The following is a 19,368-nucleotide window of genomic DNA, read 5'->3' as shown; positions in this document are numbered from 1 at the left end:
TATAAGTTCTGGCAGTTTTTGTAAAAGGAAGTTTAGTCAGTAGACCAAGCTATATACAACAAGTGATAATCTAATAGAAGGGTAGCAATAACATCAGTTCTGTACTCCATTCTCAACATCAAACTCATTACACAAAGTAAACATTAGTGACTAATTCCATTAACTGTCCGTTAATGGATATTATGAAACCACACCAAGGCTGAATTTTAAAGAGGATTTTTTTCTCTGTATTCTTAATGAAAATATGGTAATTCCAAGCCTCCAAGTTTGGTAAAGAAAACACCTCATTTGTTTTAGAACGTGCTAAACAAAATACAAGGCTCTTTCATATGGCTACTTGCCCCCAGACAGATCTTCGCTAGTTGGCAGAAGCGTCACTGTGATCCTTACGCTACTTTTGTTGCGGGAGAGACGACAGCCATGGAATCGAGAGTTCAAATTGACTTAACATGCCCGCTGTCCCAACCATGGCACATACCTCACCACGTGCATTGCTGAACCTGGGATAAACAGCCAGAACTGGTTTTCTTGGTTTTACTGCTGTGGGCATCAGATTTTATTGCTACATTTATCTTTTTAAATAATTAGGCTGTACAGCTGAAGCAACATGGAGATGAAAGTAGGTTGCTGCAATGCAAGGCACATGACCTTCAGAGGGGGAACAAGAATCAAGTGAAGCCTGAAGAAATCCCACCCCTCTACAATTCATCCCAACCATAAAAAAGGAAGCCAAGAGTCCAAATTTAGCTTCCACCATGCTTTCATGCAGCATCGCCAGCTAGGCCAAGGCACTTTGAGTCTACACTGGAAACTTCAAAGTGCTGCCGCGGTCATGCAGTAATCCACCTCCACGAGGGGATTAGCTCCCAGTGCTCAGAGCCTGTCTACACTAGCACTTTAAAGCACTCAGACATGCTGCACTCAGGAGTGATTTTTCACCCCCGAGCCAGCAAATTAGAACACTATAAAATGTAAGTGTAGACAAGTCCTTAGTAAAATGTCAAACACGACATGAAGGAGGAGGGAGAAAACTTGTTCACCTTAGCTTCTAAGGATAGAATAAGAAGCAATGGCTTAAACTGTAACAAGGGAGGTTTAGGTTGGACATTAGGAAAAAGTTCCTAACTGTCAGGGTGGTTAAACACTGGAATAAATTGCCTAGGGAGGTTGTGGAATCTCCATCTCTGGAGATATTTAAGAGGAGGTTAGATAAATGTCTATCAGGGATGGTCTAGACAGTATCTGGTCCTGCCATGAGGGCAGGGGACTGGACTCGACCTCTCGAGGTCCCTTCCAGTCCTAGCATCTATGAATCTAAGAGCACAGTTACACTCAGAGCTCCTCCGAGTCACAGAAATTCAGGGAAACCACTAGTTCTTCCTTGCAGATTAAATGAGAAATGGAGTCATTGCAAACACTCAGCACTTCCACTGGAATGATACTGAGTTGTTTCCAACTAAGTTGACAGCATTATGCAAAGCAGACGAGTTAACTTCACAATTAATTCATCTGCCTAACCATCTTTCCCTCCCCATTGCAATTACTGCTTGCTGCTGAGAAGATGCAACCACCATCCCTCTGTACCGCTGGACTCCTTCCTGTCTACTAACAATTGGCTGGAGAGGCCTCCGCTGAGCGAAGTGAGGCTCTCCCTTCCCCTCAATAGACCTTCTGGATGAGAACACACAAAACTAGCTCTGTTCTAGCCACATTTTTTGTTTACACTGCCAGGCTGATTGGTAACAAAATCCATTCCAAAAACAAAAACAATGGAAGAAACTGAAGAAATCTGCCCTTAAAATCAGATGTTTCTCTGCTTCCCATCAGGCACTCTGTGGAAGTTCATGGTTACAAGGGATTCCAAAAATGAATATCAAAATCTTAAGATAAGAACAGTAAAAATATACTACCTCTGCTGGCTAAACAGAGAAAAACCACATCCCTGCACCAAACCTCACAGGGGCACAAGCTTAGATGTCCTCAAGAGCCTTTTACAGCAGAGCAGACAGAGAATCTCTGCCACTGAGCAGAGTTACGGCTCGTCCACACTGGGGGGGGGGGGGGAAATCGATCTTAGATACGCAACTTCAGCTACGTGAATAACGTAGCTGAAGTCGAATATCTAAGATCGGATTACTCACCCATCCAGAAGGCGCGGGATCGATGTCCGCGGCTCTCTGTGTCGATTCCGGAACTCCGTTGGGGTTGATGGAGTTCCGGAATCGATATAAGCGCACTCGGGGATCGATATATCGCATCTAGATTAGACGCGATATATCGATCCCCGAGCAATCGATTTTAACCCGCCGATACGGCGGGTAGTCTGGACGTACCCTCAGTCTAGTAACACACATGCCAAAGAGATAGTATGGCCATTGAATCTTTACGCAGTTATGGGATCAGAATTTTTAGCCTCAGAAGAATGGTAATTGGAATGCTAGTGGATTGTTTTAAGAAGGCAAATGGCTGGGCTATCTGAGCTCGGACACAGGATGTTTCTTTGCTGTCAGTTCATCCAAGCTTCATTTTATGATTCAATTTTTAAAAAGCTTCTCAGTACTGAGCTGGATGCATTGGCTCCATAACTGCATATGTGAAAGATGCGGTTTCATCTTTAGACAGGTAGGTACAACCACTGTGGGTTTCTCTACATTGCAGAGTTTCACTCAGAAGTTGTACAAATAAACCCTAACAGCCAGTCTATATACCGCAAAATACCAGCGGTAACTCTTCCTGGTAAATACAACAAGGAGTCTGGTGGCACCTTAAAGACTAACAGATTTATTTGGGCATAAGCTTTCATGGGTAAAAAAAACCCACTTCTTCCTGGTAAGTGGGAGTAAGACTTTTTAGCTTTAGGAATTACAAAATAAACATTTTAGTTGATCTTGATGTAGAAGTCAGTCCTGCACTACTTAAAAATGGGATCAGTGGTGTGTGGGCAGCTTCAACAAAGTTCTTGTTTTATTCTTATAGACTCAGACTTCAAGGTCAGGAGGGACCATTATGATCTAGGACTTATAAATCATGCCCCTAGTAAAATAGTTGCAGCAAGTTCCTAATCACAACTGTTACACAAATTGAAATTCAGATTTCAAGCAGATTTAAAAGGATATCCCATTTATTTTCATCAATGTTATATAACTATCCTCACTACTACCCCTTTGTTGACAATAATCCTTTGGAAACTTGAAAACCAAAGCCAACTTCCTCAGTAAACTTATTTTTGTTCCAGCACGCCAGGTTTGTTATTGCAGACCTGCTTCTTAATTCTGAGCTGCACATATTGGTTTGTTATTGTAGGGTCACTTGCCTGCATTGATTTCCTAAGCACTCCCATTTAGGATGATGCTCTCATTCTCACTTTGCAGTAAAGTGAAAGTCAGGATTAGTAACTGCTTCTTATGGAGTCAAACTGAAATTTAAGGGTTTTGTTGTTTTCTGAGACAATAAGGAACACACAGAAACTTTTAACCTCAAACTAGAAACAAGCCCCAACTTCTGCTATGACGTCAACAAAAGGCAGCCCACAGGGATCCATTACTGCAGCTGCAGGCAACTGCTGTGGCAATACAGGAAGCACCCCCTACTCCCAAATCCTGAATGGGAGACAGAAAGCAGAACAGAGACCACTTATACCATACACTGGAGATCTAACAGAGAAAGCTCGCATTCCCACAGACAGGCAGGGATTCCCCTTCTTACCAAACAGCTGCCCATGGGATGGGGACAGGATGCTAACAAGTCATCGCACATAATGTAACTCCCAGTGCAGGAGCAGAGTGGGGAAGTCAGAGGGCAAAGACTAGCTCAAGAAAGTCAGGAGATTTTGAGTAACATCCCTTTAAAATAAAATACTGAAACACTTGTCAGGGGTTTTTCGGTATGGAGGAGGTGGGAGACTAGATTAATAAGATTTCTGTCTTAAAGGATAAAAAAGTATAAGTCAAGATTTGGAATTTACCAAGATTGATAAGTACCCCATTAAAACCCCCTGAAAGTTCAACTGATCTGTTTTTCGGATCTCTTCTTAAAACATATTAGGAAACAGTGCTGTGAGATCAGATGAATGGTCCATTTGGTCCAGCATCCCAGGTTAACACTGGCCAGTACTAGATGCTTACAAGGAAGGTTCAAGAAACCCCATCATGAAAAAGATTATGGAATAACCTGACTAAAGAGTAAGCTTTTTTTTCCTTTCTTCCCCTCCTCACCTTCACTTATGTATTTACTTGGGAAGTCTTAACAGCTTTAGAAATCCTAGCCAGGTAAGTATCAGAGACAATACAATAATCATTGCAGCAGTGAGCTTTTGTTTAGATAAATGTTATACAGTAATATAATTATTGGAGTTCTCTATTTAAAAGGAGTAAGCATCTTTACACTGCTTATGACATGTCATTTCTAATGATTTTATTAAATTGAGTGAATTCTTTGATTACACATTTAAACCAATTAGGTCTACCAAATTTTAATCACCAAAAAAAATGGACAAGTGTGCTGGAGGAAGTTTCTTTCTAATTCCTGTCAACTTATGTCTATCTCAGGGGTAGGCAACGTAGGGCACATGTGCCAAAGCGGGCACGCGAGCTGATTTTCAGTGGCACTCACACTGCCCAGGTCCTGGCCACCAGTCTGGAGAGCTCTGCATTTTAGTTTAATTTTAAACTGAGCTTCTTAAACATTTTAAAAACCTTCTTTACTTTACATACAACAACAGTTTAGTTATATATTATAGACTTAAAGAGAGAGACCTTCTAAAAACATTAAAATATATTACTGGCATGAGAAACCTTAAATTATAGTGAATAAATGAAGACCCGGCACAGCAATTCTGAAAGGCTGCCAACCCCTGGGCTATCTTATGTCTTGAATCACAAGTTTATATCCTTATATTCTTAACCTATCATGTACTTGAACTTTATTACCCAGACATATGCATAACCCTTTGTGAATCCCGATATAATTGTGAAACTCACTGCCATAAAATGCGTTATGAACAATACCATTTCCTTTTACCAGTTTAAATTTGCAACTTTTAATTTTTTCCTGTGGGTATCATGAGTTATTTTGTTTTCAAAATCGAGACTAACTAGTCTGTATTAGTTCCAGTAGGAAGATCCAATTTACATTTTATATAAGAAGACCTAGTATAGTTATTTCATCAGACTGAGGATGTTTCTGAACTTTTACTCTATTTGTTGATATTCTTCCAAGTTCATTCTTTCCCCGTAGATGGGTTCTTCAATGAATGCAGCTTTCATCAAGCAAGGTAACCACAGCTTCACACATGGGACTAATTTTTTTCCAATCCAGCTCAAGACAGTGCTCCATTTGCCAGTTAGAGTTAATGATAAAAAAGATCTTACTGGAAAAAGGCTAATGTAGTGCCTATCTTTAAAAAAAGGAAAGGAGGAGGATCTGGGGAACTACAGGCCAGTCAGCCTCACCTCAGTCCCTGGAAAAATCATGAAGCAGGTCCTCAAGGAATCAATTCTGAAGCACTTAGAGGAGAGGAAAGTGATCAGGAATAGTCATCATGGATTCTCCAAAGGCAGGTCATGCCTGACTAACCTAATTGCCTTCTATGAGGAGATAACTGGGTCTATGGATGAGGGGAAAGCAGTGGATGTGCTATTCCTTGACTTTAGCACAGCTTTTGATATGGTCTCCCACAGTATTCTTGCCAGCAAGTTAAAGTAGTATAGGCTGGATGAACGGACTATAAGGTGGACAGAAAGATGGCTAGATCATTGGGATCAACGGGTAGTGATCAATGGCTCCATATCTAGTTGGCAGCTGGTTTCAAGTGGAGTGCCCCAAGGGTCGGTCCTGGGGCTGGTTTTGTTTAATACCTTCATTAATGATCTGGAGGATGGTGTGGACTGCACTCTCAGCCAGTTTGCAGATGACACTAAACTGGGAGGAGTGGTAGATACGCTGGAGGGTAGGGATAGGATACAGAGGGCCCTAGACAAATTAGAGGATTGGGCCAAAAGAAACTTGATGAGGTTCAACAAGGACAAGTCAGAGTCCTGCACTTAGGACTGAAGAATCCCATTCACTCTTACAGACTAGAGACCGAATGGTTAGGAAGCAGTTCTGCAGGAAAGGACCTAGGGGTTACAGTGGATGAGAAGCTGGATATGAGTCAACAGTGTGCCCTTGTTGGCAAGAAGGCTAACAGCATTTTGGGTTGTATACGTAGGGGCATTGCCAGCAGATCGAGGGATGTGATCATTCCTCTCTATTTGGCATTGGTGAGGCCTCATCTGGAGTACTGTTCAGTTTTGGGCCCCACGCTACAAGAAGGATGTGGAAAAATTGGGAAGAGTCCAGTGGAGGGCAACAAAAATGATTAGGGGGCTGAAGCACATGACTTATGAGGAGAGGCTGAGGGAACTGGGATTGTTCAGTCTGCAGAAGAGAAGAATGAGGGAGGATTTGATAGCTGCTTTCAACTACCTGAAAGGGAGTTCAAAAGGGGATCAATCTAGACTGTTCTCAGTAGTACCAGATGACTGAACAAGGAGTAATGGTCTCAAGTTGCAGTGGGGGAGGTTTAGGTTGGATATTAGGAAAAACTTTTTCACTAGGAGGGTGGTGAAGCACTGGAATGGGCTACCTAGGGAGGTGGTGGAACCTCTTTCCTTAGAGGTTTTTAAAGTTAGGCTTGACAAAGCCCTGGCTGGGATGATTTGGTTGGGGATTGGTCCTGCTTTGAGCAGGGGGTTGGACTAGATGACCTTCTGAGGTCCCATCCAACCCTGATATTCTGTGATGATCCTTTATATTCAGTAGGTCTATTCACAGTAGTAACGCAAGTATGATTTAGGCACAAATCATTCAACTTATAACAGCAGTCCATCTCTTTTAAAGATTCAAGGGATGGGGCCAAATCTTGCTCCCACTGAAGGCAACGGAAAGAAGATGAAGTCCACTGAGAATGTGTTTGCTGGAATATTAAAGATCTTATAGACATACAAATGCAAGAAAGTTCCTGGTTGAAAATGGACTAGAGCAGTTCTGACTCAAATTAAAAAGCTGCTTCACTCCAGTCTCAACTAGGAATTTTCTTGCTTTTGTGGGTTTAAGTCAGATTCAGTGCTATTTTTAGTTTTAGGAAGATTAAATTTGAGTCTCTAATTTCCCTTGGGTATTTTTTTTTAAACACTTACAATAAAATTCATATCCATGTCATTCACTGAAAGATATTTGTCCCACTGAACCAATCAAGAATTTGTGATCTTTCCTCACATCTGTCATCTCGTGATCAAGTGGTATGACTTCCAAGCCATTGCAGATTTCAAAGTGCTTTCAGAGTAGGTTTACTTGACACAACTTGCCCAAGTGAGAGTTTCCTCAGCAAAGCCCAATTCAGTGGCTAACAGGTTATACAAGTGAAGTTTTGTCAATTCCCTTGTTCCACTGCCTTTTTTTTTTCTGGGGGGGGGGGTGAGACAATGACAATGGGCCAATAACAATTTAAATATGTGCCAAGAATCTGAAAAGATACAACAACAAAAATCATACAAACAGAGTCTAGACACTGAAATGTGGAATATGATTCTAATAATTAACTGCCACATAAGCTTCTGATTGAAGCCCATCACATAATGCAGGCCCTCAGCTATCAGGAATATAAAAATGAAGATTAAAGCTTCTTCTATTTAGGGTACTGGGAGATGCAGATCCTTCGGGCATAACACAATGTGGATTAAGCCAATATTTCTTCCATCCCTACTAGTATCCTTTGCTAAGACTGTGTGCAACATTCTTATTCTTTCTACACACTATTAATTAGTCCATACTAAACTCTTCTTACTATCAAGATCTTATTAATATGAGCAGAAGTGCTGTAAGTATCAAAAATTACTTCTCTCTCTAATCAAAGGAAGGGCATGTCATCCAAGTGACAAAAATTACTGAACTAGAATTTGGGGCTTGAAAGCTCTTAACCAGCTCTCCAAAGAATAACTTGAAAAGGGATGTGGTAATAATCAGACTTCACCAGTAAACACATATAGGAAATGACTGAAATGTTTAGAGTGTTCTGTAGTACCCGCTAATCTGTCACATGGAGCTGCATAGATCTAAAAAGGGGAACTCAGTCTCCACCTTTAAATAAACAGCATAATCTGGACTAAAGGTTCCAGTAGAAGCAGAACTCCAGAATCCTTGGTTCACAGTCCTGTGCTCAGACCACATCTCTCAAGTCACATGGGCCACCCCTTTTCTCTACTCCAGTTGGTCCAAGAGGCAAATGCATCAGAAAGTGTTTATCTTTTCTCTGCATCAAAGGGCCCAGGAATGGTTGCAGGCTGGACCCATAAGCAGACGCCACACATGGCTGCTGATGGGTTGGAACATCACCTGTCAGGTAAGGAACAGCCCTCAGGAGCAGAACAAAACTGGCTGACCTTCTAATAAAACCTTTGCATCAAGTACTTGATCTTTGCTGCTACAGTCCACACTGCATGAAATTCTCTCCTAGATAACACAGGCCAAAAAAGTGGTTTTGCTGCATAGATTGTTGGGTGAGGGGGGAGGAGAGAGGTTAACAGAAGCCACTAGACTGTAGCTAGATCAGAGAAGCCTCAAAATGGGTGGAGGTGGGTTGCCAAATAAAGTCATATTCATATCAAGTGACCACTTTTCAAAGTTAAACAAATCTGGTTTCTTTAAGTTAAAAAGGCATCTGTCCAAAACAAAGAAAGGAGAGACGAAGTGTACACAGCAGTGTTTTTTCCTAAACCCTGTCTATTCAGTACAGCAATGCAAAATGCATTGGATTTTTAACGTTTCCCTTTTCACTGCAGTACTGGAACTCAAAACAAACTATCAGGTTAGGACAACAGCTGCAAAAAAATGGTGCCATCCTGTTTATTATACCAAAATTCTTCAAGATCAATCAACACACAACACTAAGTTACTACAATGTGCAAAGGCTGCGTTAATGCATGGGTTACTCCAAGCAACATTAATGCTACCACAGAAAGTTATTTCTCCTACAAAATTTAAGCTCCCTCTCTGGATGATGCCTCCAGGTAAGGGTTTAGGCATGCTGGCCAGGGAGAAAGCTGGCTTTACTGGTGCCTGCTCTGTGGGTAAGAGGATGGCTAGTCTGGGGGCTGTCAATCCGATTCCTTTTGTTAGGATGATGATGTTCATAAAAGTGGCATTATCCCTAACATTTCAGGGGTAAGCACAAAGTTGTTCATGCTCTTGAAATTACTGCTGCTGCTAGAGTAAGGAGAACCCCTCTTCCCTCACACCAAAAAACCAACCCCTGGCATCCTTACAACTGCACTGACTACTCTAGAGAGCCTAAAAGTAGCTGCTGTAGCTCCAAACTTTACTTACTCTTGCAAAGCAACTCCGTCCATCTCACTCAGCAAACCGCTAAGTCAGCCAAAATGCATTCTTCTTCCAGGGATTATTTGGCATAAATTGGTATTAAAGTGATGCATGTATGGTCTCTTCCTTCTCACTTTATAACATGCACAGAGATTTAGAGATACTTTGCAAACTCGCCCTGCCCGCAGCACACAGTGGGGTCTCTGCAAATTATCCAGGAAATAAACGCACAACTGACCAGCCTTCATTTGTCTACACTGAGTTCTCAAATTTTAGGTTTTGTTTTTTGGGGGCTTTTTTGTTTGTTTTTTTTAAAAAGACTCTCTCCTCTCCCAGTTGTTAACAAAGAATTGCTCTGCTAGCAGGACAAAAGCCTGTACTATGTGAGTGAGTGACTGTGACGTAACAGCAGTAGTCTCTCTGCCAGGGAACATTACAATAAGTGAAGAAGAAGAAGAAAACATTTCCAAGAGATGGAGACGTGTTTGAGGGTCACCTATTAATAGAGAGGGCTCTAAGGTCAACCATTAGTTTATAATGTAAGCATACAAGCCACTTAGAGATACAGACTTTTTAACAGTGCACAGGGCTCATCTGAAAAGGATGTTATCAAACAGGGTTTTCTTAAGTTTAATTTTGGAAGACCAGAGTTTGATAAGATATACCTCAAATAATAGTTTGACATTTAAAAGTATTTTGTAAGGAATTTTAAATGTTTTTTCTGTTCCCCTGCTGATGTTTAGAAGAGATTTTCAGTACAGAAGCTAGTTGATCACACAATGGAAATAAGCATGAGTTTCTTGCAAGATGCTGAACACAGTGGCCTTAATCCAGCTGCTGGATTTGTGCCACAATTTTTCCTCAGCACCTTCCAGGATTTAAGACCTATCTGCAGATGAAGAACTGGGCACTAATCTTTCAGTGTTTGTTGCTCTAAGAGTTGCTTGTTAAAATATATCGATAAAATATTTCAAGACAGAATTGTGATTTTCAAGTTAATAGTGTACCTTCTTTAAAGCACAAACTTGCTGCAGCACTTTTCAAATTCTTGCTACCATTTTCAGTGATGGTCTGACAAAATACTGCTCTCTCTACTTTTCACTGGCATATCACCAAGTAGTCCTAGTTTTTAGTCAGCTACCAGCAGTACAAAAAAGCACATAATAGGTTTATAATCTGCCACTGAATCCCATAGCAACTGTACGTCACTTTAGATGTAAATTATAGACAATTCTTTCCCAGGCAATTTGAAAAGTAGAGAGATAAATCTATAATTTGAGCAGATCTAAATGATATATGGTTGGAAGAAAAGCTACCCTAAATAACTGAAAGGAAACAGCCAAAACATACCTCAAACACAAGATTAAATCTCTGTCTGTACCCTTTCTCGAAAAGGAAGGCAGCACATTCAGGTCAAGATTAAAAAATCTCTAATAGAACTTTTAACAGACCAGTAATGTTTGCTATCTCCAGCCCCATCACTGCTTATCATCAAAGGGTGTACGTGCAAACAGATGAGTTTCCTTTCTAACTAACCTCTTCCTGACTGATTCACTTAGCAACGTCACAATCCCATGTTAATGATGTCATAAATGCTTCAGTTTTGATGGACTGAAGGCATTTGTGAACTAATGAGGCAGGAGAAGAGAGGTTACAGAGAAGGAATAATTATGCAAAAATCTTTAAGATAGTTTAATGGGTTTTGATTAAAAAGCTACATGCTCTCAACAAGCAGCAAGACATGTCCATCCCTTTGAACAGTCTGTGCTGAAAATTAAAGGCCTCATTTTTTATTTCCCACAAGACAACAAAAAGAAAACTCTGTGTGGCCAAACATGTAAAATAACTTGATGTGCAAATGAAGCAGATTTCATAGAATATCAGGGTTGGAAGGGACCTAAGGAGGCCATCTAGTCCAACTCCCTGCTCAAAGCAGGACCAATCCCCAGACAGATTTTACCTCAGTTCCCTAAATGGACTGAACTCACAACCCTGGGTTTAGCAGGCCAATGCTCAAACCACTGATCTATTCCTCCACTCAGCAGCTGCTTCGGAAGCCTTCACTTTACCACTGAGAAATTAATGGGCATATGACTGAAAATAAAACCAAGAGAGCGGCTGGCACAGGAGCAGTACCTAAGGCCATGGCTACACTGGCGCTTTACAGCGCTGCAACTTTCGTGCTCAGCGGTGTGAAAAAAAACACCCGAGCGCAGCAAGATACAGCGCTGTAAAGCGCCAGTGTAAACAGTGCCGCAGCGCTGGGAGTGTGGCTCCCAGCGCTGCAAGCTACACCCATAGAGGCTGCAACCACACTCACACTTCAAAGCGCTGCAAGTTTCAAGTGTAGCCATACCCTCACTCCAAAATCTGGAAGATTCAGATTTGTCAACAAACCAAGGTTCCAGGATTGAAGCCAAAGACTAGGGTGTGCTGCAGAGGGACAATACCCTGTGGTAGTCCACATCCCAAAATTCACCAGTCTGGCTCAACCAGGTGCCTCAGCTCAAGAGAGGTGCTATGGAAAAGTAGTGGGGGAGGAGTGCCTGCAGGCTAGGACTGAGGAACAGGGACAGAAGCTTGCATCATCTCCACCTGTCATACTCACAGCAACCCCACTGGCTCCTGAATTTCATAATCACTACAATCTTCACAAATAAAGGAGAAAGGCTGGTAGATGTAATACAGAAAGCAGATACATTAATTCTAAACATTCACAGCATATTGTCCTTTAAACCATGAAGCTGCAGTTTTAAAGAACTACAGGCTAGAGCAGGGGTAAGCAACCTATCGCACGTGTGCCGATTTTCAGTGACACTCACACTGCCCGGGTCCTGGCCACCAGTCCGGAGGGCTCTGCATTTTAATTTAATTTTAAATGAAGCTTCTTAAACATTTTAAAAACCTTATTTACTTTACATACAACAATAGTTTAGTTATATATTATAGACATAGAAAGAGACCTTCTAAAATCATTAAAATGCATTACTGGCATGCAAAACCTTAAATTAGAGTGAATAAATGAAGACTCGGCACAGCACTTCTGAAAGGTTGCCCACCCCTGGGCTAGAGACTCAGGAGATTCACAATTAAAGGTTCTATCATCAGCTTTAATGCTATCCACATACCCTCACCCGCCCCATCACAGGATGTAGAACCTTGCCAGTTACAACATGACATTGAAGCCTGACATGTCATGTATGCGCATTTTAGTACAGTATATTCCCATTTAGTCAAAACTCTTATCTGAAAATAACTATTATCGGAATAAAAACTACAGGGAGTACTTGTGGTACCTTAGAGACTAACAAAGTACTCCTCCTTGTTTTTGCTGCTACAGACTAACATGGCTACCACTCTGAAACCTATTATCTGAATCTCCTCCTCGTCTCCCAAGTATCTCACGCTGTGGGAAAATGAAGGGTTGGATAATGCAGAAGTTCAGATAACAGAGCAGAGACCCCCAGTTAGAAATGTGAGGAGGATGACCACTGCAGCAGTGCAGGGAGCCCTCTGTGGCCCCACTGACAATGGGGTTGTGACAGCTGAGTTGCAGAGAGCTCCCTGCACTGCAGCAGGGCCAGTGACACCTGATCCCTGTAAGCACAAGGTTCAGGGAAGGCTGTCGTCCTGGCTGGAGGTCTTTGCTCAGTCCCACACCTTGCGCCTGCAGGGATGGGGTGTTAACAGTCCTGTGACAACACAGGGAGCCCTCTGCAGTCCTGCTGTGACAGAAGTGAGTGAGTGGGGCACAGCAGAGACCCTGCGCTAGGGTTCAGAGGAGTCATAATCATTCCAGGCCACTCCACAGCTGAATGGCTCCTGTCCTCTGGATTTATCTGAATAAAACCCCCATCCCTCATGCTACTCAGCTAATTGGGAGTATCCTGTACTATGGTTTTCAGCTGTACAACAGGCTGAGAGGATGGGTACAACTTATATTGTCTACATAGGAAAAGGGTGGTGAGTGGATTAAGAACATATCTTTGGTCCTGAATTAGGAAATGGGCCAACACTAGTACTGTACAATGTTCAGGACCCAGGCTAAATAAACAGAAAAACAGGAAGTGCACCAACAGTGTCTTGAACTGACCCTTTCAGGAGAGTAATGGGAATTTTTGACTGACCAGAAGGAACAGGAGGCAGGAGAAAGCTGGCAATTGTGTCCTGCCTGACACACAAGGTGACTGCCAAGCAGAACATACGCATATGCCAATAGCGGAGGTGGAGTAAAGCAAATCTGATGCACAGCTATCTTCCTTGGATTTCAGACAGAGCTGTTTCAGGCTAAGATGTGAAATATTTACCCATTTTATCTCTGTGGCTATTAGTTCTTAAACAGAATGATGACACGGAATCAGATATTCAAATGTAAGCTGTGCAACTGTGCATCTAGTTTCCAAAAGTCCACAATCATGAGGGCAATTGGTCAGACAAAGGGCAGAAATAATAGTGGTCCTAGAAGTGCATTCTCCTCTCCTACCCAGTGACGCTGAATGTAGCATTGCTACAAGTTTTGTTACTACACAAGGGTCACGGCACATACTTGATCTTTATGCCCATCTCATCGGGAGATCCATTGTGGATCAAGGGGAGTATATGACCCTAACTTTACACACTTGAGTCATGGACAAGTAAAAATGTAATGTGGCCTTCTCCAAAAGGAGTTTTATGCCCTCCATCTACAAATAATATTTCAAGTACTCCCAAGTCTACAAGAATGGTACATCAAAGCTACTTGAGCCAAAAAATGACTTACCATGTATCAAAGACCCAGCTAGGAAGAAGTAGTCCAATAAGCTGCTCAGAGGCTTCTAACTAGAAGCTAAGTCATGGAACAGAAGTTAGCTCTGTCTGTGTTATCTGCCAGTGGTGCAAGCTATTATCAAGCATGCAAGAACATGGAGGGGAAGAGAAAAATGAAAAGCTGATGGCAAATACTCCTTTTGGGTGCTCACTTATGGACTATACACTCAACACATGCATTACAAAGTCAAAGAGCAAACTCAGCAAGGAACTGGAGACAATTTTTTTACCTTGACTGTTTTGGCAGAATTCCAGAGACTGGCCATAGGAATCACACTAACATACTATACAGGGATTGACAGGTCAGACTCCAAAGAGATTTGACTTCAGGTAACAAACAGGACTGGATTTTTACATTTTCTTGGATAAGGGCTAGACCAGTACTGCAGTCACACCAAATTTAAACTCAAAAAGACCAGGACAAACCCTTTGCAAGATCCTTCTATTTACCTTCTACAAACCCAAATGAAATTAAAGCCTAGCCTTCACATATACTGAAAGAGCAGTAAGACGGCTTCTTGGCACAGCACATTTCAGAGGAAGACGACAAGTTAAACAGTTTCTCTAGCTTGTTGATAGAACAAATGCAGAAACAGTGTATGTGTTTAATAGCCCACGAATTGTCATGTTATTCATTACACAAACTAGTGAACTCTTATCCTTTCCTACCCATTTAACCATTAGTAGCAGACAAGCCCAACTGTCTGTCTGTGTCAGATGGGGAGCAGAAAGCAAAGTCCATTAGTAGCCCTTGGCTACCAAACAAAGATAGAAACCACACTTCATTTAGAAAATAAGCAACCCTATTCATGTGCGACAAGCACTCAAACAAGTTTCCCAAAATATTTAACACAGCTGCCTAAAATCCTTATCTCCCCCGCTTCCCCCAAAAATTTCCTTGACAGACTCATTTTGGAGAAAAGCTAGCGCACTATTAGAGGCCTAATGTTTCCTTCACTCATTGCTGCTGACCTTTCACAAAGCTGATAAACACTCATTAAAATATAAATTGTTGTTACCAATGTTAAATTGATAAACCCTGGGACTGTAATTACCTTTAACCCTCATGCAGAGATTGCCCAACTCACTTATGTGATGTAACCAACACCCTAAATTAAAAATAGTGTTGTGACAACATATGGTTTATTCTACAGACGCTGGCAAGCAGGATGTTTCTAACAACAAACAGGTTAGAGTCCCAGCTTTTACCACCTACCTGCAAGGTGAAGACAGAAAAATGTGTACTGTGCAAGAGCAAAGAAAAGAGGTATCTTTTTAATTAATTCTAGAGACATCTTAGTAAAAGATGTCCAGTGTTTCCATTTTTATTTATTTATGCAGTAGCTAATAAGCTAACTGGATGCAATTTGAGGAAACATCTCAACAACAGCCTTCCTGAAAATTTTAAAGATATCAAAGACGAAGAGAAAGAGCAGCAAAGAATCCTGTGGCACCTTATAGACTAACAGACGTTTTGGAGCATGAGCTTTCGTGGGTGAATATGCATCTGAGGTGCATGCATCTGAGGAAGTGGGTATTCACCCACGAAAGCTCATGCTCCAAAACGTCTGTTAGTCTATAAGGTGCCACAGGATTCTTTTCTGCTTTAACAGATCCAGATTAACACAGCTACCCCTCTGATACTTGAAGAGAAAGAGAAAAGCTAGCTTCCTTCTCACCTACAGCAATCAACAGTCTGCTCTAGAGCATGGGGAACCCTTGTCTATGGTCAGTGCAAGGTATCTGCCTGCCTGGAAGGAGAAGCCGATAAATCAGAGCTTTTAGTGAGATCAGCAGCAGCAATGACGGGGACAGGAGAAGGAAATTCCCCATTTTACCCAACAGTGTTAAATATTCAACAGTGAGTGAAAGCTGTAGCCTCTTCCTTCCTGGGAAGTCTCTCTCTTGAATGCTCCTACAGGGTGGAAGCTGGGCTCTTTCCAGTTGAAGAGAATCTGATTCACCCCTTCTTTATCACTCCGTGATACACAAGGATTAACTCCCCCTGAATTGTTGTGGTGCTGAACCCCTCATTACATTACAACATAGATCTCTGCCGTGTGTGTGTGTGTGTGTAAATTCTTGGTATTTTCAGTTTACACAGGTGAAGTTTCAAACTGAAGGTTACAGCCCCCAGCCCAAGCAAGGGAGGATGGGGTCTGACAGTTCACAGTATAAAACCCATCACTGGCTCTTGGCAAGGGGCCAAGGATTTTAACCCTTTCTCGATGGAGGTGACCCAAGCCCCACCACCCTGGATTTCTACTCCATGGGAGAGAACCTGTCCCATCAGGCCCCTCCCCCCAAAACCACCAAAGGGGTGTGCAAGGTGCCTCAATAACATTCTCTATCTACTTGATCCTAGCTAAGCCCTATGCCAGGCCTGACTCCAAGCCCAGTGCCCCCTGCTGCTCCTTACAGCATACAAGGGGGATCCAGGCCCCTGGCCAGGGAAGCTGGGACAGATGCCCCATAGGCTGGGCGGAACATCCTCACAGAAGACACACCCCAGCAGGAATGGGCACCTCCTGGATCACCCCTATCCAGCTCCCCTTAGAGCAGCAACCTCATCAACACCAGCACAGGACCAGGGACGCTGCCCTCCAATTCCTGGCACTTGGGTGGGGGACCCACACACTACCCTCACAATGGAAGGGCCCTCGCCTGTCCCCACACTGCCTTCCCTGCCTGTGGGGAGAACGGGATCAGATCCCTGAGACCCCAGGAAAGTGCTACATCACTCCACTGTCCCCCATGTACAGGAGCCTGCCCTCTATGCCCCCCCCACCCTTCCCCATATCCAGGAGTCCTCTCGACCACCTCCCCATATCCAGGAGACCCCCCAGCCGACCCCCCATGCCCAGCTGCACCCCTCAGCCATCCCCCTTATATCCAGGAGCCCCCCAGCCACCCTCCTCATACCCAGGAGCCCCCCCATACCCAGCTGCAACCTCCCCAGCCGCCTCCCCCATACCCAGGAGTCCCCCCCTACCCAGGAGTCCCCCTGGCCGCCCCCCCCATACTCAGGAATCCCCCCATACCCAGCTGCACCCTCCCCAGCCACCTCCCCATACCCAGCTGCGCCCCCGGCCGCCCCCCCCATACTCAGGAATCCCCCCATACCCAGCTGCACCCTCCCCAGCCACCTCCCCATACCCAGCTGCGCCCCCAGCCGCCCCCTCATACCCAGGAGTCCCCCCCTACCCAAGAGTCCCCCTGGCCGCCCCCCCCATACTCAGGAATCCCCCCATACCCAGCTGCGCTCCCCCCAGCCGCCCCCCCATACCCAGCTGCGCTCCCCCCAGCCGCCCCCCCATACCCAGCTGCGCTCCCCCCAGCCGCCCCCCCATACCCAGCTGCGCTCCCCCCAGCCGCCCCCCCATACCCAGCTGCGCTCCCCCAGCCGCTCCCCCTATACCCAGCTGCGCCCCCCCGGCCGCCCCCTCATACCCAGGAGCCCCCCCCTACCCAGGAGTCCCCCTGGCCGCCCCCCCCATACTCAGGAATCCCCCCCATACCCAGCTACAACCTCCCCAGCGGCCCCCCCATACCCAGGAGCCCCCCCAGCCGCCCCCCATACCCAGCTGCGCTCCCCCCGCCGCCCCCCCATACCCAGCTGCGCCCCCAGCCGCCCCCCCATACCCAGCTGCGCTCCCCCAGGCGCCCCCCCATACCCAGGAGCCCCTCCATACCCAGGAGTCCCCCCGGCCGCCCCCCCAGCCGCCCCCCCATACCCAGGAGCCCCCCCAGCCATTCCCCCATACCCAGCTACGCCCCCTCATACCCAGCTGCGCTCCCCCGGCCGCCCCCCAATACCCAGGAGCCCCCCGCCGGCCCCCGGTACCTTGCTGCCCTGGTAGCCCTCGAAGGCCCGCACCGCGCTGTCCGTCAGCTTGACGTGGAAGACGGAGACGCGGGTGCCCCGGCCGAGCCGCCCGCAGGACAGCCCGTACCCGCGCTCCGCCTGCAGCGCCGCCATCTTGGGACCATCTCCCCCTCCGCGCTGGGCAGGACGGGGCCTCCCGCCCTAGGACACGCCCCCTCATGGATTATTCACCAGGCCAATCGCTGAGCCCCGCCCCGCCGGCGAGCCTGTTGCTGGGCTAAGAGGGGGAAAAGGGCGGGCAAGCGCGCTCTGATTGGCCAGGCTGAGGAAGGCTGGCTTCCGATTGGTGTACGGCCGTGAGAGGCGGGGGTAATCAAATAAAGGCCGCTGTCCATTGTGGGTAGTGTGGTCCTGGAGCCACCCTCAGGCGGAGAGCAGTGGGGGGTGATAGATTCCCTAGTGTAGGGGGCCCTTGTTCCCGCGCGGTGGGATGGGGGACGCGGGGCTGCACCCTGCCAGGGGGAGGGGGTGCGAGTGGGGGTCCTGGCCCCCTGCAAGGGGAAGGGCCTCAGGGTCCCGGCTTGACCCCAAGCCCACCAGCTCTGCAGTTTGTAGCCTGGCTGCCCCAGGCTGGGTGGGGGGGTTAGATGTACTCTGGTTCACACCCTGCTAATTACAGCATCAGCGGGGGTTAAAGCAACAGCTGCCCCCACTCCAGAGTGAGCACGTTTATACCAGAGTCACTCCAAACACAGGACTACGCTATGGGATGGGGAATACACTGCACCCCTGTAAGGAATTTTTTTACCAGTTCATGACATCCGTGTGAGGGGTTGTACTGGTAAATTACTCACCCCTCATTATTACAGTGCTACTGATACAAATGCCACGTAGCCCACATTGGTTGCAGTGATTTAGCTTTTGCCTGATGCACTTCAAGCCCATACAAGTGTCCACACAGGAAGCTGCATAGCTGGCAGTAGATCACTCCCACCAGTAACTCAGCCCGTGGGACACTGTGCAGCAGGCCTTGTCTACACAGGGCTGGCAAAAGGAAGGGCGGTCATCCTCGTTTGACAGCTGGTGCAGTCTCTGGAACGGGCCCAGCCAGTGTCATAATGCCAGCACCAGCCCATCCCTTTAGTCCAGGGTTCGGCAACCTTTCAGAAGTGCTGTGCTGAGTCTTAATTTATTCACTCTAAGTTAAGGTTTCGCGTGCCAGTAATACATGTTAACGTTTTTAGAAGGTCTCTTTCTATAAGTCTATAATATACTATTGTTGTATGTAAAGTAAACAAGGTTTATAAAATGTTTAAGAAGCTTCATTTAAAAGTAAATTAAAATGCAGAGCCCCCTCGGACCAGTGGCCAGGACCCGGG

The 19,368-nt window shown here is 45.2% G+C and overlaps 1 protein-coding gene across 1 annotated transcript in view; it reads right to left on the bottom strand.

Moving 5' to 3' along the window:
- Positions 1-18,157, bottom strand: part of ELL (elongation factor for RNA polymerase II) — an 81,623-nt gene extending 63,466 nt beyond the window's left edge. Inside the window, exon 1 of the mRNA XM_050934392.1 lies at positions 18,008-18,157. Coding sequence (XP_050790349.1) covers positions 18,008-18,142 — 135 coding nt within the window. The 5' untranslated portion in view covers positions 18,143-18,157. The remainder of the gene's footprint in view (positions 1-18,007) is intronic.
- Between the last annotated feature and the right edge of the window lie 1,211 nt (positions 18,158-19,368).

Source organism: Gopherus flavomarginatus, chromosome 24 (genome assembly GCF_025201925.1).
Source record: "Gopherus flavomarginatus isolate rGopFla2 chromosome 24, rGopFla2.mat.asm, whole genome shotgun sequence".
NCBI lineage: Eukaryota > Metazoa > Chordata > Testudines > Testudinidae > Gopherus > Gopherus flavomarginatus.
Note: the sequence above shows the minus strand (reverse complement) of the source record. Positions and strands in the feature narration are given on the sequence as shown.